Raw genomic sequence first — 19,981 nt, forward strand, 5'->3', positions numbered from 1 at the left:
CAACTGGTTAGAGAATGCCTTTTCTGTTAATTAATTTTGGTGCAATGCCGTTCGCCGTTTCTACTGTAAGGCATTTAAACTAAGACTGTCATCGCTTGCTACTTAATTCTAATTACATTCTTTGACTTAAGCCACTCCTAACGTTTCTTAGTTAGTAAACGACGATTCAATCGACGTTGTGCTAGCATCAGTGCAAACCCAGTCGCCAACATCTAAAAATAATAATACTGATGATAATATATTTCAGACAAAGTACAAAAATACATTTGCAAGATTATCAAGACTACCAAAATCAGAAAATTACAGAAATACAATCAGAAAAATGCAAGTAAGTAATCGTTCCATTCAGAAATCAGAATAAAAAGACTAACTATATATCAATTAATAGACGGTCCAATCAAGTCTTGGTAAATAAGTCTCTAGTTCTCTTCTAGTCGATGTGTGACGTTCGACGGACTCGCAGATTCCTGCACGCTGAACTTGTCCAATCCGAGCGTCGTTCTATTGACCGCTTCACTAAACCGTAACGTCAACTGGCCAGTGTTCATATCCACATCGAAGCCAACGAGACGCGGTCGCGTACAGTCTTGAATATAATCATTAACTCTGAGTCCGTTATTCACATCTCTGGGTATTAACGTGTTGCCGTCCATGTCCCGGATACCCACCTGGCTCCAACTCAAATACGTTGTGTTCGCAGACGTGGCCAAACGCGGGCATTTCTTGAGATTGTTCACGTCGTCTGTAGATATCTTCACAATTAAGACAGTATCGTCACCTGTCTCTTGCAGTGTCGAGCTCGCAGTCAGAGTATACGAATTGGTTACATCCGGGATAACGCTACGACCGTTCTGGAACGTAAACGCGAATGCCCGGAAAGACGAACTATTGACGGTCTCCGAAAACGTAAGAGTCATATTAGATCCGTTCATGTCTAAGTCGTAAGACACCAAGTAGGGACGAGTTCGATCAGAAGTAAACAATTCAGTCTGAAGTGAGTTGTTGATGAGTCTCTCGATCAACAAGTTTCCATTCATGTCCGACACAGCCAGCTGAGTGGCCGAAATAAACGTGTTCGCCTGCGACGTTGCCAATCCCGTCAAACGTTTCAGCTCGTTCAAATCAGTCACAGACATATTCACCCGTAACGAGGTAGCGTCACTACCTTGGAGAGTCCCGGATGTTAACGACACCCATTCCGAAGCGTTGAATTCATCGTTGCGAATAGTAATGTGAGTGACATCGAACGAAGACGCATTCACGGTTTCACTGAATTGCATATCAATCACCCCAGTGTCGAGATCCAACGCGAAACTCACCAATTTGGGTAAAATCGAGTCTTGAGTGTAGACGTCAACAGACAATGCTGCTGCAGGAATGATCTCTTCTACCGGTTGATCATTCATATCTCGAATGGCAAACGCACTAAGTGATAAGAAAGTGTTGGCCGTTGTATTACCGTCGGGTGTCGCCAACTGTGTTAGTCTCTTGATCTCGTTCAAGTCGACGTCGAGTATCTCCACGGTCACGACGGACGAGTCCACAAGTCCAGGATCGCCGCCAGTAAAGGTGAACGTCACTGTGTCCTCGTCGGTCGCGTTGGACAGCAACTGTATCTCGGTCATATCTAGAGATGTAACGTTGACGGTTTCCGAGAAATAGATCGTCAGGTATCCCAAGTTCATATCCAGATTGAACGACTCGAGAACTGGACGAACGGTATCGAAAGAATAGTTGGCGACCGTCAGGGGGAAAGATTGTGGTATTTCAATTATGTTGTTACCAAACACGTCCGTGACACTATCAGCAGTAATAGACAGTCTAGTCGTTTCCTTGGATACAGCGAGTTGCGGTTGCTTTTTCAGCTCATTAAGATCTTCCTCGCTCATCGTGATCACAATAACCGGACGGTCAAATTGACTCGCTTCGCTCGTTTCCGTCAACGTAAATGCGATCGACGAATTTCCGTCAGACAAAATAGTAAACAGAGTGACGTTGATACTGCTCGCATCGACGGTCTCTGAGAAGCTCAATGTGATAGTCTCCTCGCTGAAGTTAATATTAAACGAGTCGAGCGTCGGTCGAGTCGTGTCCGTCGTGTAGTTGTCGACGCCGACGGCGTTGATGCCGTCGAGGCGCGGAACGACGTACCGCCCGTTCATATCGACAATCGACGTGTTACTCAAAAGCATCCACGTCCGCGCGTTCGACAGTCCGATTCCTCGCGCCTTCACGTTGTTCAGGTCGTCGAGACTGATATTGAGTGTGAGCTCGGTGCCGTCGACGTTTGCCGTCAGCCGCCGGTCGACGAGAGTGTATTGATCGGTCGGCGAGTCGACGTCGGATGAAACCTGGAGGGTAATGCCAGTGACGTCGATCGAGGAGACGTCGACGGTTTCGCTAAATCTCATGGTCAATGCCCCGACGTTCATATCCAAATCGAACGCTAAGACACGCGGGCTTGTCGTGTCGGAGACAAAGAGAGATGATCTTGTTGCCGACGAATCGTTGATCTCACGGACGTAGTTGCCTACCATGTCGCGAACTGTCGTCGACGGAAAACTGATGTACGTCGAGTTTTCGTCGACAAACAACATGCTGTTCTTCTTAATTTCGTTCAAGTCGACGGTCGTCAGTTGCACGTCCATTTTCAACCCACTGGCGTTATTATTGGTTGATCCGCCGGTCAGGGTGTAATTAAAGCCACCGGAAGAACTGGACTGTAGCGTTATATTGTCAAATAAAAGAGTGTCGACGTCGACGGGTTCGTCGAAGTTGAGATAGAGGACGCCCAAGTCGAGATCCATCGAAAATGTGACGAGCATGGGAGATGTGGTGTCAGGAGTATGGACACTCACGGTGTGCGTCGTTGCTCTCACGGAGTTATCACTCATGTCTGTCACGCCTCCGTCCTTGAGCCTCAGATACGTGTTCATCGACGTCGTGGCAAGGTTTGTGTCCAACTTCAACGCGTCCAGATCTATCTTAGCCAAACGCAATCGCACCACTGGCGCGTCGGTGGTCAATAGACTACCGCCGGATAGTGTGTATTGCTGCGTACCATTGATATCGGACATAAAAGTCACGTGTTTTGTGGTAAGACCCAAGGAAGAAACGGCCACCGTTTCGTCAAATGTTACTTCCAGAGTACCGGCGTCGACGTCCAAAGAGAATCTCTCAAAAATCGGCGCGGTACGATCTCGAACGTACTCCGAATTAGTTACAATCAGTGCTGAGTCACGTGACAATGGACGGACAGGAAGGCCTACCATGTCTTGAACCGTCAAGTTCGTGATTGAAACATATGTATTGGTTGGACTAGTAGCAAGACGGGTTAGTTTCTTGATCTCGTTCAGGTCCGTCACGGATATGTTGATGTCGAGAATGTGATAGTCCGATGTTGGTCCGACACCTTCGGTCAGTCTATAAAGCGAGTGATTAGCATCGGAGTTCGGTTGGAGTTGAATGCCTGGAATATACAGAGAACTAGAATTCACCGTCTCCGAAAATGTCAACGAAAAGACACTCGAATCCATGTCGAGACCGAATGACGTCAGAAGAGGGCGGGTAACATCAGCAGTGTAGTTGGTTACTGCAATTGCAGATCCATTCCCTCCTGAAACCAGATTTCCTGCCATGTCATTGATCGCCTCGCTGTAAAGGAAGAGATAGGTATCAACAGTCGACGTTGCTAGATCCACGTGTCTCTTCACAACGTTCATGTCGTCCTCAGATACTTTCACTCGAACAACAACAGCATTAGTATTCAAAGCCTCGACAGACGTGAGAGACACTTGACTTGTGGCGTTCGCTTCAAGTCGAGAATTACGGAACTCAAACGCAGTAGCATTGAGCGTCGTCACGTCTACCGTCTCAGAGAATGTCAACAAAAGAATACCCTCATCAGACATGTCGAAGTTGAAGTCGAGTAGCTTGACTGGAGTAGAGTCCCGGATATAAACATCGGCAACCTTGGCGGTATCCGTCAAGACGGTCACAACGGTATTTCCCACCATGTCTACAACAGTGTTCGGATCAACAAAACTAATATAGGTTGTATTGATTGCAGTGGCAAGGTCGTCGATGGCTTTTTCCTTCAATAAGTCGAGATCTGACTTCGACAGATCGAAGTGTATGATGTATGAATCTCGAGCACTCTTCATTCCCGGTCCCAAGTTCAGAGCCGGGACGATCGTCAGACTGCCCGGTCTTCTCTGGAAATTCAACTTCGTCTCGTCGAAGCTACCAACGTCGACCGTCTCGGAAAACGTCAAAGTCAATCGTCCGATATTCATGTCCAGTGTGAAAGCATCAAGATATGGTTCAGTACTGTCTGTCACAAAATCGCCGGCTCCGATAACACTACCATTACCCACGGCAACAATTCCATTGTAATTCATATCCATCACAGCAGATTCTAGGATCGCTAGATATGTGTTTGATTTTTCTGTGGCCAACGCTCTAATAGCCTGAATGTTCGTTGCATCCATAAACGAAATGGCAACCTTGATGATGGTCGAATCGTTCGACAGAACGGTACCGCCTGTCAACGAGTAGCTCTCGGATGCAGGTGAGGACTCGCCCGACTGCAACGTGATTCGCGTCAGGTTGATTGTCGTGCTATCGACCGGTTCGTCGAACGTAAGATCGAGTTCTTGAGGATGATCCATGTCGAGATCGAAGTTTGTAACAGTAGGCGGAGTCGTATCCGGAGTGAAGAGTGAAACGTTAAGGGCACGATCACCAGATAGCTCCATCACTTGATTGCCGTTCTTGTCACTGACGGTTGTTGCATTAAACGCCAAGAACGTGTTGCCATATCCAGTAGCCAGTCGTCTATTGAGTTTAATAATGTTGAGATCTGACGCCACGAGTTGAACTGTCACAGAGGTGTAATTCCAAGAATCGGACACCGACCCGGTCAGACGATGCACACTGCTGGCATTCACGTCTGTGTCTCTCAGCCACAATTGAGTGACTCGGAGAGAGAAAGCCTCCATGCTCTCAGAGAATTTCATTGTTAATGTTCCAGTGTCCATATCTAGATCGAACGACACCAGCGTTGGTCTAACTCTGTCTTCAACGAATCGAACAACTTTCTGAGCCTCGCTTGATACAATGGCTTTAAGAGCGTTCCCACTCATGTCGCTTATCGTTTCCATGGTAGCAACCAGATACGTCGAGTTGATGCCTACGGCCAACACATCGTCAGCTTTGATAGAATTTAAGTCAACGTCAGACAAAGTGATGACAATTCTCGGACCGTCTTCCAAGCTGTACGACCCACTAGTCAGATCATAAGACGTCGACGGTGGATCTGAAGCCTCATTCTGCAGTGTCAGTTTCTCGATGTTAAGCGAGCTGACGTTTACGGTTTCCGTGAAAGACAACAACAGAGTTCCATTCTGCAAGTCAAGTTCAAACAATCTAAGCTCCGGAGGTGTGACGTCATTCACAAAAATGGCGGTCTGTTTCCCAGACGACTCCTCGACGATTTTATGATAAGCCATATCGCTCACAAAGTCAGACGAATACGATACGTACGTGCTGTTTGTTCCGATAGCTAAAGATGATCTCTTCTTGATTTCGTTCAAGTCTGACTCAGATATGTCCAACACAAGCACGACACCGTTAGCAGTTGCGGTACCGCTGCTGCTGGTTAAAGTGTAAGACAGCGTCGATACGTTAGTGTCTACAGTTGATTGAATAGTAAGAGTCGAAGCCTTGAGAGACTCACTGTCAACTGCCTCATTAAAAGTTAACGTCACTTGTCCAAAGTTCAAGTCGAAGACGTAACTTGAAAGACGTGGCGGAGTCAAGTCGGCGGTGTACGTCACAACCCTTGAAGCTGTCGTCATGGCGACAAGACTGTTTCTATTCATGTCCTCCACGGTGACAGCCTCCAAAAGTATGTACGTTTGATTCGCGTCCGTCGCTAATGCGCGATTCAATTTGATGGCGTTTTGATCATCGGCGGACAAAGATATTACTACGGTAGTCGAATCTTCTACTGAAGAGCTACTGGTGTTGAGACGGTATACGCTGCTGCTACTACCAGACGAAGAATTCAGCAGAAGAACGCGTCCGATTACGAAGGTAGACGCTCTGACTGTTTCATCAAACACCAATGTCACCACACCACTGTCGATATCCAAAGAGAAAGTGACAAGAACTGGTTCTGTGGTGTCGCTGGTAAAAGTAGCAACCCGCACTATTTCCGAAACATTTATCGCGTGAATTTGATTTCCGTTCATGTCTTCGGCTGCAAGAGAAGTCAGCGTCAAGTAGGAACTGTTGACATCAATGGCAAGATGCTCTAGTCGTTTCAGCTCGTTCAGATCATCGATGGAGAAAGCAAGGTCGATCACGGTGTCATCCTTCACTGACGTCGTACCTCCTGTGATGGTTAACGTGGTTGAATTCGTTCTGTTCGTTGCCTCGTGGAGTGTTATCTCTGTTGGCAAAAACCTACGAGCGTTGATGACCTCATCAAATGTCATGGTCAAATTCCCGCTGTCCATATTGAGATCGAACGAGACAAGACTGGGTCTGGTCACATCCTGAGTGAACATTCTCACACGCAGTCCACTTGTGGACTCGATTGGCTCCACGAAGTTATCATTCATGTCTGCAATCATAGTGCTGGTAACGACCAAGTAAGAGTCCCACATAGAAGTCGCAAGACCACGAATTCTATTCAGAGCATTCACGTCTTCGTCCGACAAATAGAGCACCACGATTGTGCTGTCAGCTACTGATCCTCTTCCGCCTTCCAAGGTATGACTAAGTGGCGTCACCATCGTCGCATTTCGTACACTCTGAATCGTCACGGCCGAAGGAGTAATAGTAGAAGCCCTAACGGTCTCCAAAAACTCCAAAGTCAGTGTGCGAGCGTCCATGTCGACATCGAAATGAAGGAGTTCCGGACTGGTGCTGTCGTTGGTAAATTGACTAACTTGTATAACGTCAGATGCAGAAATTCCAATCAAATCGTTTCGAGCCAGATCCTGTATTGTAGCGTTTCGAATGGATAAATAACTGGTGTCGCTTGAGGTAGCAATTCGAGTGTTCCTTTTAACCTCATTCAGATCTTCGACGCTGAAAAACAAAAGAATGGCCGTACCGTCCTCCGACCGTTCCACATTTCCACCCGTTATTGAAAACGACGCGTTTAGTGAAGTCCCGCTGTTGTTGCCATGCAGGGTGATCCACTGGGGAACGAATGTCGTTGTATTGACTGTATCAGAGAAGCTCAGCGTCACAAGTCCGCGATCCATATCCAGATCAAAGCTGACGAGACGCGGTTCGGTCGTATCCTGGACAAACACTGAAACTTTCTTGGCTTTTCCGTCGGTGATCGGAGTGACGTCGAAACCGGCGTGATCGTCAACTGCCGACGCCGACAACGTGAGATAAGTATTCTCGACTCCCGTCGCTAAACCGTAGACCGACTTGATCCTGAACAAGTCCTCATGCGAGAGTGCGATAGAAATTGCGTATCCGTCGGGGCTGCTCGTTCTACTCGCGTCGCTCAATGTTACAGACAGACTAGCTGTAAGAGCGTTTTGTATCGTAAACGCAGACGCTTTAAGTGTCGACGCCACGACGACATCGTCAAAGGTAAGATTGAGAAAACCGTTTTCGATGTCGAGATTGAACTTCGTCAACGACGGCCGATTTAAGTCGTCGCGGTGTTCGCAAGTCTGCACTCGAGACGCATTAACGACTCCGACCATGCTCGTGTCGTTGACGGCATCGATATCGATTGATAAATAAGTATTGTTGACCTGCGAGCCGAATGTGGAGTCCGTCTTGATGGTAGTGACGTCGCGTCGCGAGAGATCGATGGTGACGATGCTCGTGCCGTAGTTGTCAGTGTGGGCGACCACCTGGCAGTCTGTAAGAGTCAGGTCAGCACCTTGTCCTGACGTTGAATGAGAGTGAAGGTGGACTCGATCGCAGACGAGACTTGTATCGATAACAGGCTCATTAAACGTCAAAATTAATTGAGATTTATCCAAATTCAACTGGTAGCACGACAGTTCGGGAGCGGTCATGTCGAGTGTGTACCCAATCACGCGCACCGCCTGTCCGTTCACAACAGGTTGCACAAGATTAGGTGTGTAAGCCATATCTTCGATAACAGTCTCGGTCAGTCTGATGTAAGTATCATTCCGGCTCTTGGCAAACGATCTCGCTTTGATGGCGTTAACATCGCTCGGTGATAGAGTGATGACAATAAACCTCCCGTTTGGACTCGTCGTCGAGGATGCGGACGACAGCGTGTACTCCAGTTTCTCATCAGTGACATTGGGTTCTCCCTGCAGTGTAATCTGCGTTGCATCAAACTTGGCTGCGTTGACGGGCTCAGTGAAGGTTAGCGAGAGCTCGTTAGTGTTCATATCAAGATCGTAGGTTTCCAGTATGGGTGCCGTCTTGTCTTTGTAAAAGTTCTTAACGATGGTACCAGGGAAGCCTTGCCTGATGGGGTCTGCCTTGTTGTTTCTCATGTCCCTTACCAACGCGCCTGTGAGTGTGACGTAACATGTGCCTCTACGAGTACACAGTTCGTGATCTGTTTTCAGTTTCACTAAGTCGTCATACACCATCTTGAACGCAACAGTAGTTGTATCCTCAGTTACTAGAGTCTCACCTCCCGACAAAGTCAGGTTCGAGAGCGGATCTTCGAATAGACTCTGTAATGTCAGAGAGGTGTACTGCAATGACGTAATGTTCACCGTTTCATTGAAGGTAAGAACGATCACTCCTGTCTCTAAGTTGATGCTCGTGAATTCGGACAGTGACGGCGACGACGTGTCCGGAGTGTATTCCGACACCTGAACGCCGTGCCCATCTGGGATACCGTCGATCGCGCGATCGACCATATCGAAAACGGCGGCATCTTCGAAAGTCAAATAGCACGTGTTGTTGCTAATGCAGAATTGCTTGCGAGTTATTTCGTTCAAGTCGGCGGCGGAAAACACGATGGTGACGTCAGCAGTGTCGTCATCACTCGTCAAACTTGTCGTCAGAGTGTGATTGATCTTGTCTGTGGTGGCATTATCTTGCAGAGTAAATGCGGTCTCCCTCAGCGTTGTAATATTGACCGTCTCGTCAAAGTGAAGTATCAACAGACCAGCGTCCATGTCTACGTCGAACGTCAAGAGGTTAGGTCGATAAGCATCGGCAACGTAGACTCTCACTGCCAAGGCGGCGCGCATGCGGATGAGCCTCACGGTGTTACCGGCCATGTCTCGTATAGACTGTGTGGTCGTCGACAGGTACGTATTCGAAGGTTCGGTAGCAGTCTCAGCACGTGCCTTGATCTCGTTCTTATCTTGGAAGGTCACAGTGAATCGGATGACTGTGCCGTCGCTCGAGTTCGTGCTGCCGCCCGTAAGAGTGTAAAACTCTGTCGGTTGAGTTCTGTGATTTTGGATGGTGAGAAACTGCGGTTGAAATGACGTCGCGTTGACGGTCTCGTCGAACTCCAGGGTGATCACCTTGCTGTTCATATCTATATCAAATGTCAACAGGGTCGTTCTCGTCGTATCCGGAGTGTATGTTTTTACCCATTGAGCATCGCTGGTGTTAATCGGAGAGACTTCGTTGTTGGCCAAGTCCCGGATAGTATCTTTCTGCATATATAGATATGTAGTTTCCTTACTGATTGCCAAGTCCGAAAGCCTCTTGATCTCATTCAAGTCCCTCGCAAGCAGAGTAAGAACCACCACACTTGGAGAAGAAAGCTTGTACTCTCCACCCGTAAACTTGAACGTTGTGCCAGAAGAGTTCAGGGATTGAAGAGTTAGTCTTGTGGAAATGAAAGTCTGAAGTATGACGTCCTCGGAGAAAGTCAAAAACAATTCTCCACTGTCCATATCTAGATCGAAAAAGTTGAGAACGGGTGGCGTAAGATCAGCAGTGTGGTATTTCACTTGTTGTCCAAAAGATCGCGACAGACGAGTCACAGCATTTCCAGCCATGTCTCTCATAGCGTCGCTAGTGATAGACAGAAAGCTGTTAGCCACCGTCTGACCGAGCGGAGGCAAAGTCTTAATACCCTGTCGGTCGTCGTCCAACGCCACAAGCTCGACGACAGTCGAGTTCTCGGTCGACACGTTTCCTCCCGTCAAAGTGTAGACTTCACGTAGAGACGTCGAATTGGCGGCAATCATCAGCGTTAACTCCGTAGGAGAAAGAGAGCTAGCGTAAACAGTTTCCGAAAAAGTGAGTATAAAAACTAGTGGTGGCACACCGCCTCTCATCGTCATATTGAACTCAACAAGAGCAGGTGGTACCCTGTCGACAGTGTATCGTGTCACTAGTTTTCCAGACGTAAGAAGCAATTCGTTATCGTTCATGTCCTTAACAGCGCCAACAAGCATACTCAGATAGGTCGTACTGGCATCCACAGCGAGTGCAGTTAGATCCTTGATTTCGTTCAGATCAACGACGGTTAGGTTTACAACAACCGTCGGACCATTATCCGACAGACTGGAACCGCCAGTGAACGTATACTGAGTCGACCCGCCGTTACCAAGTGTGACTCTCGTCATGTCGAGGCTTGCGACGTTAACAGACTCGGAGAATCTTAAGGTCATCGTGTTGGCATCCATGTCCAGATCGAAGTCGACCAACTCGGGTTCCTTGGAATCATGCGTGAACGCACAAACTGAATAGGCTGCAGTTGGAGACAGAGCAGAAATGCGATTGGCGTTCATGTCAGTCAAACCAAACCTGGTGAGAGACAAAAACGTATTGTTTCTCCTCGTGGCAAGCGATCTCTCCGCCTTCACGGCATTCACGTCGACAGTAGTAAGTCGGATGACTAGATCGGTCGAATGACCGCTTGTCACAGTGCCGTTTGTAAACGTGTACTCGGCGATCGCCGACGCTTCGTTGCTATGCAACGTCACTTGCGTCATGTTCACTGAATCGCCATTCACAGTTTCATTGAATCGAAGAGTTAATGTATCCTGTGTCAAGTCTAGGTCAAAGCAGACTAGATCGGGGACTGTGGTGTCCGGTGTGAACGTGGCCACTCTTTGTGGATTAACCCCGTTTGCTAGAGCGGCGATGCTGTTGCCCGTCATGTCCTTAACCATTCCCGTCATGACGGCTAAGTACGTCGTCAAGTTACTAACAGCTAACGCAGGCCTACTCTTGATCTCATTGAGGTCCGATACCGTCATAGTAACGTTGATCTTGGTGCTGTCTCTGAGCGTGACGCCACCACCGGTGAGAGTGTACCATGCAGACCGCGTGACTGCGTTTTGTATCGAAATACGTGACGTAATCAGAGACGACGTATTGACCGTCTCCGAAAACGTAAACAGCAGGATTCCTTCGTCCATGTCTAGATCGTAGGAAACTATTTCAGGCAACGTGAAATCGTCCGTATGATCGACCGCCTGCAAGGCGTCCTCGCTGGTGATTTCTCTCACAGGGTTGCCATTCATGTCCCGTATGGTGGATGAAGTTACCACAATAAAGCTGTCGGTTTTCTCCGTACCTAGCCGGGTAAGGGCCTTTATAGAGTTCAGATCCTTTTGAGTGAAGTACAGAGAGAATTCTACCGCGGAAACATTTGGCGTTGGTGTGCCTCCAGTAAGGGTAAACTTGACAGTGTTTGACGTCCGGTTTCTGGAATCCTGCAATGTTATCTGCGTCGCATCAAGTGACTTGATATCAACCATTTCCGAGAAACGTAGCTTAACGACTTCCTCCGTCAGATCGACGCTAAATCGCTCGATGTAGGGAATTGTCGTATCAGCAGTGAAGTTGACGACCTGCTGACCGCGATCCGTAACTATTGATGTGACGGGAACGAATGCGACGTCCTCGATGGTCTCCGATCTTAGCGTCAGGAAAGTCGTGTCTCGACTTGTCGTCAATCCGTCTCTCCTCTTGATCTCATTCAAGTCATTGAAAGTAATATTCAAGACAATCTCGTATCCGTTCGGACTGTTGGACACTCCACTGGTGAGAGTGTACTTGTTAGAAGCGTCAGATCCGAGTCGAGAGTTTTGCAATGTAATTCCCGTAGGATCAAAAGACGAACTGAGCACAACGTCGTCAAAAACTAATGTCAACACACCAGAATCGACGTCAAAGTTGAAGGTCAAAAGGTTAGGCGACGTAGAGTCCTTGATGTAATTCACAGCCGCAAGACCACTGGATACGTTCACGGGTCTCACTCTATTTCCCGTCATATCAACAAATGTTCCGTAGCCTACTCCGACGAACGTGTCCTCCCGTCTCGTTGCAAGATCAGTTTTCAGTTTTATTTCTCTCACGTCGGCAGCTGTCAATGTCAGCTCGACGACCGTCTTGTCCGTCGCTCCGTAAGCCGGTTCCCCGCCCGTCAGATTGTAAAACGTGCCGTTACCTAAACCGGTGCGTTGCAGTCTGATATCATCAAATAGAATAGACGACTCGATGTCAATTGGCTCAGAGAAAGAGAGGGACAGCAGTCCCAAGTTCATGTCCAGTTCAGAGAATGATTCGACTGTCGGCTCTATCTTGTCTTCAACATAGCCGATTGCTTCGAGGGCGTTCACACCGTTCCGTCTAACTGCAATCTCGTTACCTTTCATGTCTTTGATCAACTTGTTGGTGTAAGTAATGTAGGTATCGTTCAAGTTTGTCGCCAAAGACGTCAACGATTTAATGAACGTCAGATCTGCTAGTGAGAACGATATTTCTAGTTCGGTTCCGTCTGCTGTCGTGGTTCTAACGCTAGACTCCAACGTTCTGCTCTCGGTCGCATTCAACGCGTTTTGGATTGTGATAGATGTAGGCTCTGTGGTGACCACCTGGACCGTCTCGTCAAACGACAGTGTCACGGTTTCTGCATTCATGTCGATGTCAAAAGCAACGACTTGAGGACTGGTGATATCGTCAGTGAAAACTAATGGCAAGTGATGAGAGTCGAAGGCCGTCACGTTCAGAGCCTCGATGTTGTTTCCCGCCATATCTTCGGCAAAGTCCGGCGTCAAACGAACGTAGCAATTCGTTTCGTCCGTACAAAGAGACGTCCTCAATTTTATCGCATTGAGATCTTGGTTAGTCAATTGAATTGTAACAAGAGTGGAATCGTTGCTGATAACAGTGCCTCCAGACAGATACACACGAGCTCTGGGAGACATAAAGTAATTCTGCACCCACAGACCGGTCGGTTGAACCGTAGAACTATTGATGGTCTCAGAAAAGCGCAAAGATAAAATGCCACTATCCAAATCAAATGACGTGAACTGAGCAAGAAGTGCGGATTTCCTATCGACCATGTGTGTCGAAACTCTAATGGCGAACTGTGACTTGACTTCGTTAATGTAGTTGGCAAACATGTCTCTCACAGCATTAGCAGTGATGGAAAGATAACAGTTATCACTCGACATGCAGAACCTCCTCCTCGTTATTTCATTGAGATCTTCAGGCAACATTACCACTTCGACATCGGGTCCGTTCGAGCTTTCAATGGTTCCGCCGTTCAGACGACGGCTGAATTCAACTGTTGCGTTCTTCATCGGGCGACTCAATACGGTCACATCGGTTAAATCGAAACTAGTCACGTTCACGGTTTCTGTAAAGTGGAAAGTCACGCGTCCATCATTCATGTCAATGTCGAATGAAGTCAGAACGGGTCTGATAGAATCTGTGGTGTAGTTGCGCACTTGTAGAGAATTATCGACCGGAACGGTAACAAGTCGGTTTCCAGACATATCTTTCACAGCTACGTCACTCATAGATATAAACGAATTGGCTGAAGACGTCCCTAAACCAGAAAGAATCTTGACCTCGTTCATGTCCGTCCGACCAATAGAAACTAAGATTGAACTATAAGTCGGTCGCGTAGCGGTGCTGTTCGCTGTCAGCGTGTATCGCTCACTAGGGTTACCTCTCGAGTTCTGCAGAGTAACCTTCTCTACGTCAAAAGATGAGATATTGACAGTCTCAGAAAAGAACATGTGAAGAGTGAAGTTGCTGATATCTAAATCAAACTGCTGAAGACGTGGCCGAGTTGTGTCCGAGATCAACGATGACACCTGAAGGAAATTGACAGCAATGGGTGTAGCTCGGTTACCATTCATATCTCGAATCACATTTTCGCCAATCTGCAAGAACGTATCGTTGATAGAAGTAGCGAGTGACGTGAAGTCTTTGATAGCATTCAGATCACCAAGACTGATATCGACAACGACTCTGTCACCATTCGAACTGATGGACGTGCTTGAGTCCGTCAGCTTATAGTCTTCCGACACGATACCTGCCGCAGTATTTCTCAACGTTATAAAGCTGGGATTCAAAGTGGCAACGTCGACCGCTTCGTCAAACGACAAGGTAAGCTGTTCCGAGTCCAGACTCAAGTTAAACGACTTCAGCTGGTGTGATGTCGTATCCGGTGTAAAGACACTTACTCTGACCGCAGATTCTCTCTCGCTGATGACATTCTGAGTCATGTCTTCGATGGCGGCAAACGTCAGATTCAAGTACGAGTTTCCAACTTCTGTAGCCAACTGTCTATCAAGCTTGATCGCATTTGCATCATTAACAGACAAAGAGACCGTCACAAAAACGTCGTTTGCGCTTGAATGTGTGCTGTCTTTCAGTTGATAACTAGAGCCCGATACATTACGACTCTGCAGCCAAATTTTGTCGATCACCGACGTAGAAGTGCGAACGACCTCGTCGAACGTGATGTTTAGCAAGAAAGCGTCCATGTCGAGATCGAAGGATGCTACAAGAGGTGGAGTGGTATCGTTTCTCACCCGTGATGCTCTGAGACTGTCATTCGCAAGCCACGGTACCACGAAATTATTATTCATGTCGTAAACTGCATTAGTAGTAAGAGACAGGTAAGTGTTGCTAACAGCCATTGCCATGTTGTCTATCCTCTTGATTTCGTTTTGGTCGTCGACTGTTAGCTTAAGGGTATAAACCGGCTCCAGTCCGTGGGCCGTCGCTTCTCCACCTGTCAGTGTATGGTAATCTGTCTGTCTACTCTTGTGCCTTTGAACGGTGATTTGAGAAAAGTCGAAAGACTCGACGTCGACCACTTCCGTAAAGGTCAATTTCAAAGTTCCAGCATTTCGATCGAACTCAAACGAGACCAGAGAGGGATCGGTCCTGTCCAACCGGAAACGTCTTGCTCGCAGACCAACCATAGAAGACTTAGCGACCGCCAAGTTATCATTCATGTCTCGAACAGTTAGAGCAGTCAGCGACAGGAATGATGTCCCTCTATTAACGGCGAGAGACCGGTCGAGTTTCAAAGCATTTGCGTCCACGTCAGACAGGTAGATCGATATGACTGTGCCGTCTTCTTCCGAATGTGTACTAGTAGTCAGTGTTCTTATTGAGCTGTCATGAAGAGAAGCATTAACAACCCCTTGAATCGTAATCTGGTCAGGTTGGACGCTAGACGCGTTGACCGTCTCCGAGAATGTCAGTGTCAAGACAGCCGTATTCATGTCTAATTCGAAAATCCTCAGTTCAGGACCGCTTCGATCTGCTATAAAATCGGCGGCCTGTAAGGCGTCGCCGCTTGGAGTTTCAGACAGCTCGTTCGAAAAGAAGTCCAGAACAGCCGCCTGCTGCAGTGAAAGATACGTGTTGTTAACGTTAGTCGCAAATGAAAGATCTTTCTTAATAGGATTGAGGTCGTCTTCAAGCATAGATAGCGTCAGTGTTCGACCTTCGTCCGTTTGAGCTATGGACCCACCGATGATCTTCCTCCAGCTGCCGTCGGTAATGTTAGAGGTCGATTGTAGAGTAAGTTTCTGCGCATCAAACGTGGAACGATTTACAGCTTTAGAGAACTCCAGTCTGAGCGTACCCGCGTTTAGATCCAGAACAAATCTGAGAAGAACTGGGAGGGTAGTGTCGCTGACGTAAGACCTGACGTTAAACGCGTTGCCGTCAGTCACTGCAATGACGTCAACACCCAGGTGATCGTCCACCGCAGTAGCTCTCATTGTCAAGTACGTACTGGTGACGTCTCTAGCCAAACCAAATACCGATTTCATGCCAAATACGTCTTCCAAAGACAAATCGACGACGAGATCGTATCCACCAGGACTATCAGTAGTCGAGGACTTCAGTGTGTATTGGCTCTTTGCACGCATGGCATCCTGGATTGTAAACGCTGTTGACATAAACGAGCTGGAAGAAATAACGTCGTTAAACGTCAAGTTCAATTGTCCAACATTCATATCGATCGAGAAGCTCGTAAGAGTTGGCGGGGTAGCATCCTTCACGAAGGTTTCCACCTTCTTCATGGATGTAGTTGGATAAGTATTACCAGCCATGTCATAGATCTGATCACCCAATACAGTGAGCAAGGTATCGTCGCGTGTTGTAGCAATAGATTTATTCAACTTCAAAAACACAATGTCGTCCTCTGTGAGTTTTACCGTTATCACAAGAGAACCCGGATTGTCATCCGAAGTGACGATTGAGCCTCCAGTAAGCCCGTATGTCGATCCCATTCCTGAGTCCAGCTGGAAGAAAGTCGCATTAATGTTAGATAGTCTCACTGGTTCAGAGAACGTCACAATCAACTCATCTGCATCCATGTCTAAAGTAAAACGATCGACCACCGGCGCAATACTGTCTTCCGTGTATAATAAAGCTTGGAGTGCCATGCCTGACAAAATGGCGTTGACCTTATTAGGACTGAAAGCCATGTCTTGTACTGTATCGCTTGATAGACTTAAATACGTGTCGTTTGCCGAACTGGCGTATCCTGCAGCTTTGATTCGATCGATGTCGACTTTGAGCAAGTCCACAAGGACGACATCTCCGTTAGGACTACTCGAAGAACCACCGGTCAGTGTGGTAGTGACGTTTGTGTTATCCGCCATTTGGATTGCGATCTGCGACGCATCGAGTGTGTCCACATTCACAGCTTCATCAAACGTCAGACTCAGTTTGCTGCTGTTTAAATCGAGGTGGAAAGACACGAGATTCGGTGGCATCTTGTCGACGACAAACAACTCTGCGATCTTCCCAGGGGGTCCGTTAGTAACGGCATCAACTTCGTTACCTTTCATATCAGAAATAAAAGACTTAGTGAGCGTTATGTAGCAGTTGCCTCGGCGTGTACAAAGATAACGCTGAGACTTGATATCAACAACGTCCTCGGAAGTCAGTTGGATGACAATTTCAGTTCCGTCGGTGCTGTTTGTGACGCCTCCTGTCAAGGTCTTCTCACCAACAAATGGAGGTTCGAACAGACTTTGCAGCCTCATCGCACTCGCCATAAGAGACGAAGCATTGACCGTCTCCGAAAAGCGCAGCGTGATTGTCCCAGCAGATAAGTCGAATGAATAGAATGAGCTAAGCTGCGGGCCAGTAGTATCTGCAGTATGCCTCCGAACTAGCATCGAGTTGTTCACAGAAATTTCTCTCAATCGATGCCCCACCATGTCCAACACAGTGCCATCAGCCAATGAGAGATAACACTCCGCGGCAACAGCACAGATTCCAACTCGCTTGAGATAATTCAAATCATCAGGCTGCAAGACGCAAGGAACAAGCGCACGATCCAACAGAGACATCGAGCAGGAGCTCAGACATCGCGAGAACGACGAATTGTTTGGCGCACTGCGAAGACACACCAACGAAGTATCCAAGGATGATACATTGACGGTCTCGTCAAACTGTAAGTTGAGAATGCCACTATCCATGTCGACATCGAAGAACTGAAGATACGGTTGGAAAAGATCTTCAGTAAAGTTAGTAACCTTGAGAGCTCTGTTCCTAGAAATGGCGACGATGCCGTTGCCTGCCATGTCTTTGATGAATTCCCGCGAGAAACTAATATAAGTGTTGTTTTCTGAGGTAAATAGGTTACCCAACGCCTTGATGGCATTCTTGTCGGTGATGTTGACCTGCAGCACGATTTCTAGACCGTTGGCGGACGTAGTCGTTCCAGCTACTAAAGTGTACGACTCAGACGGTAACGCTTGTTTGTTCTGCACTGTGAGTTTCGTCGGATCGAGCGACGACGTGTTGACGCTCTCGTCGAACCTGAAGGTTATCATTTTCGTGTTGGTCTCGACGTCGTACGACAGCAGCTGTGGTCTGGTAGTATCCGGTACGTAAGTGGCTACCCTTAAAGGTTGATCGCAAGGTATAGCAGCAGCTTCATTTTCTGGTGGATCGGTCACGACACCTCTCTGTAGAGATATAAACGTAGAATCAGCATCTGCAGCGAGGAGGTCAAACGCTTTGATCGCATTAAAATCGCTGGTGACAATCTCCACGGAGATCGTAGATGGAGAGACCGAGGTGGCGTTTCCTCCCGTTAACCAATAAAATTCAGAATCACACGATCTGCTACTCTGCAACTTGATTTTTGTTTGAGTAAACGAGGAAAGCACTACTATCTCAGAGAAAGTAAGAATCAACGTCCCACTGTTCATGTCCAGTTCGTATGACTCCAAGACAGGTGTGGATAAATCAGCAGTGTATTCAGATACCTGAGTAGCATTCGTCTCAGCAATCTCAACCAGTGAAAGACCAACCATATCCAACACAGCTCCGCCCTTGACGGAAAGAAACGACGTATTCCGTGACAACAGAAGCGGATCCAAAGCCTTTATTCCGTCCAAATCGTCTCTAGTCACTTCAATTTCAACGACAGAGAAAACTTTCTGAGATAAATTGCCGCCGGTCAGAGTATAGGACTGGTTTGATGACGAACCGTTACTTCCAGAATGAAGAGTGATAAGGGACACGTCCAGAGACGTCAGATTGACCGTTTCCGTAAACCTCAAGACAATGATCAAAGGAAGAACATTTCCAGCGCTCAAACGTAAGTCCCAAAACTCCAATTCGGGCGCTGACTTGTCCTTAGTGTAGTCACGCACAAGTAGACCGTTCAACGGTTGAATAGCATTAGATCTCACGTTGCTGGTGTCTCGAACAGCCGACGATTCGACGGACATGTACGTGTTATTCTCATTAGTTGCCAATTTCGTATCAGCCTTTATCGCATTTTCGTCAAACTTACTAAGCCGTATCGTTGCCGTCGGCCCGTTCTCTCCCGTAACAGAACCACCTGTCAGTGTATGATTTGGTGTCGAGCTAGACGCACTACTCAAGACACTAATAAACGTAGGAACAAGAGTGGTTACGAATACAGACTCGGACAAATGCAGAGTCACTGTTCCTTGGTTCATGTCCAGATCGAAGGCCGAGAATTTAGGATCGACGGTGTCTTCCTTAAAGACGTCGACCAGCTTGGCGTCAAACTGTGAGACCGTCATAAAACTGTTTCCAGCCATGTCGGTCAAAGCCGCGGAAGAGAGCGACAAATACGTGTTGTTTCGAGCAGTTGCAAGGTCGAGAAGAACTTTGATGTTGTTAATGTCGTCAGTGTCGAAAGCGATATCGACCACGTGGCTGTGACCGCCACGCACGCTACCAGCCGTCAGAGGGTAGACGGTGGACGTATCGGCCTGTCGACCGCTCTGCAACATAAACCGCGTCATATCGAAAGAATCCACGTTGACAGTCTCTGAGAACGTCAAGACGAGAACATCTTGTCGGAGATCGAGAGTAAAGTTGTAAAGCATGGGTCTCGTTGTGTCATTGGTAAATTGCAGGCTGCGAATGGCACTTCCGTCAGCGACCTCCAAGATCAGATTTCCGCTCATATCTGCTACCATTCCACTGGAGAAAGCAAGATACGTCGAGTCTCTATCAGCAGCGACTGAAACCAATGCTTTTACAGCATTAAGGTCATTTACGGACATCTTAACGGTAACGACCTGGTCGCCCTCTCCGTGAAAGGGTCCCCTAAACACAGTGTCGTTCGGTGTTGCCACTCCTGAAGTCAATCTGTATTTATCTAGACTCGTTCTCGCTCCTTGAATAGTAATTTTCGATGCGTTCAGAGACGTGCTGTTGACAGACTCCGAAAACGTGAGCGAAATCAGACCAGAGTCCATGTCGATGGTAAAGCGATGAAGCG

The 19,981-nt window shown here is 47.6% G+C and overlaps 1 protein-coding gene across 1 annotated transcript; it reads right to left on the bottom strand.

Moving 5' to 3' along the window:
* Positions 1-213: 213 nt before the first annotated feature.
* On the bottom strand, positions 214-19,336 carry LOC134193700 (uncharacterized). Its single transcript, XM_062662538.1, has one exon. It carries the CDS (start codon positions 19,290-19,292, stop codon positions 420-422), a length of 18,873 nt encoding a protein of 6,290 aa, XP_062518522.1. The 5' UTR covers positions 19,293-19,336; the 3' UTR covers positions 214-419.
* Between the last annotated feature and the right edge of the window lie 645 nt (positions 19,337-19,981).

The sequence above is a fragment of the Corticium candelabrum genome, chromosome 18, assembly GCF_963422355.1.
Source record: "Corticium candelabrum chromosome 18, ooCorCand1.1, whole genome shotgun sequence".
NCBI lineage: Eukaryota > Metazoa > Porifera > Homoscleromorpha > Homosclerophorida > Plakinidae > Corticium > Corticium candelabrum.

Bases quoted from the DNA above. Each gene is read 5' to 3' on its own strand.
- LOC134193700 (XM_062662538.1), bottom strand. From the start codon at position 19,292: ATGGCTGGAAACAGTTTTATGACGGTCTCACAGTTTGACGCCAAGCTG.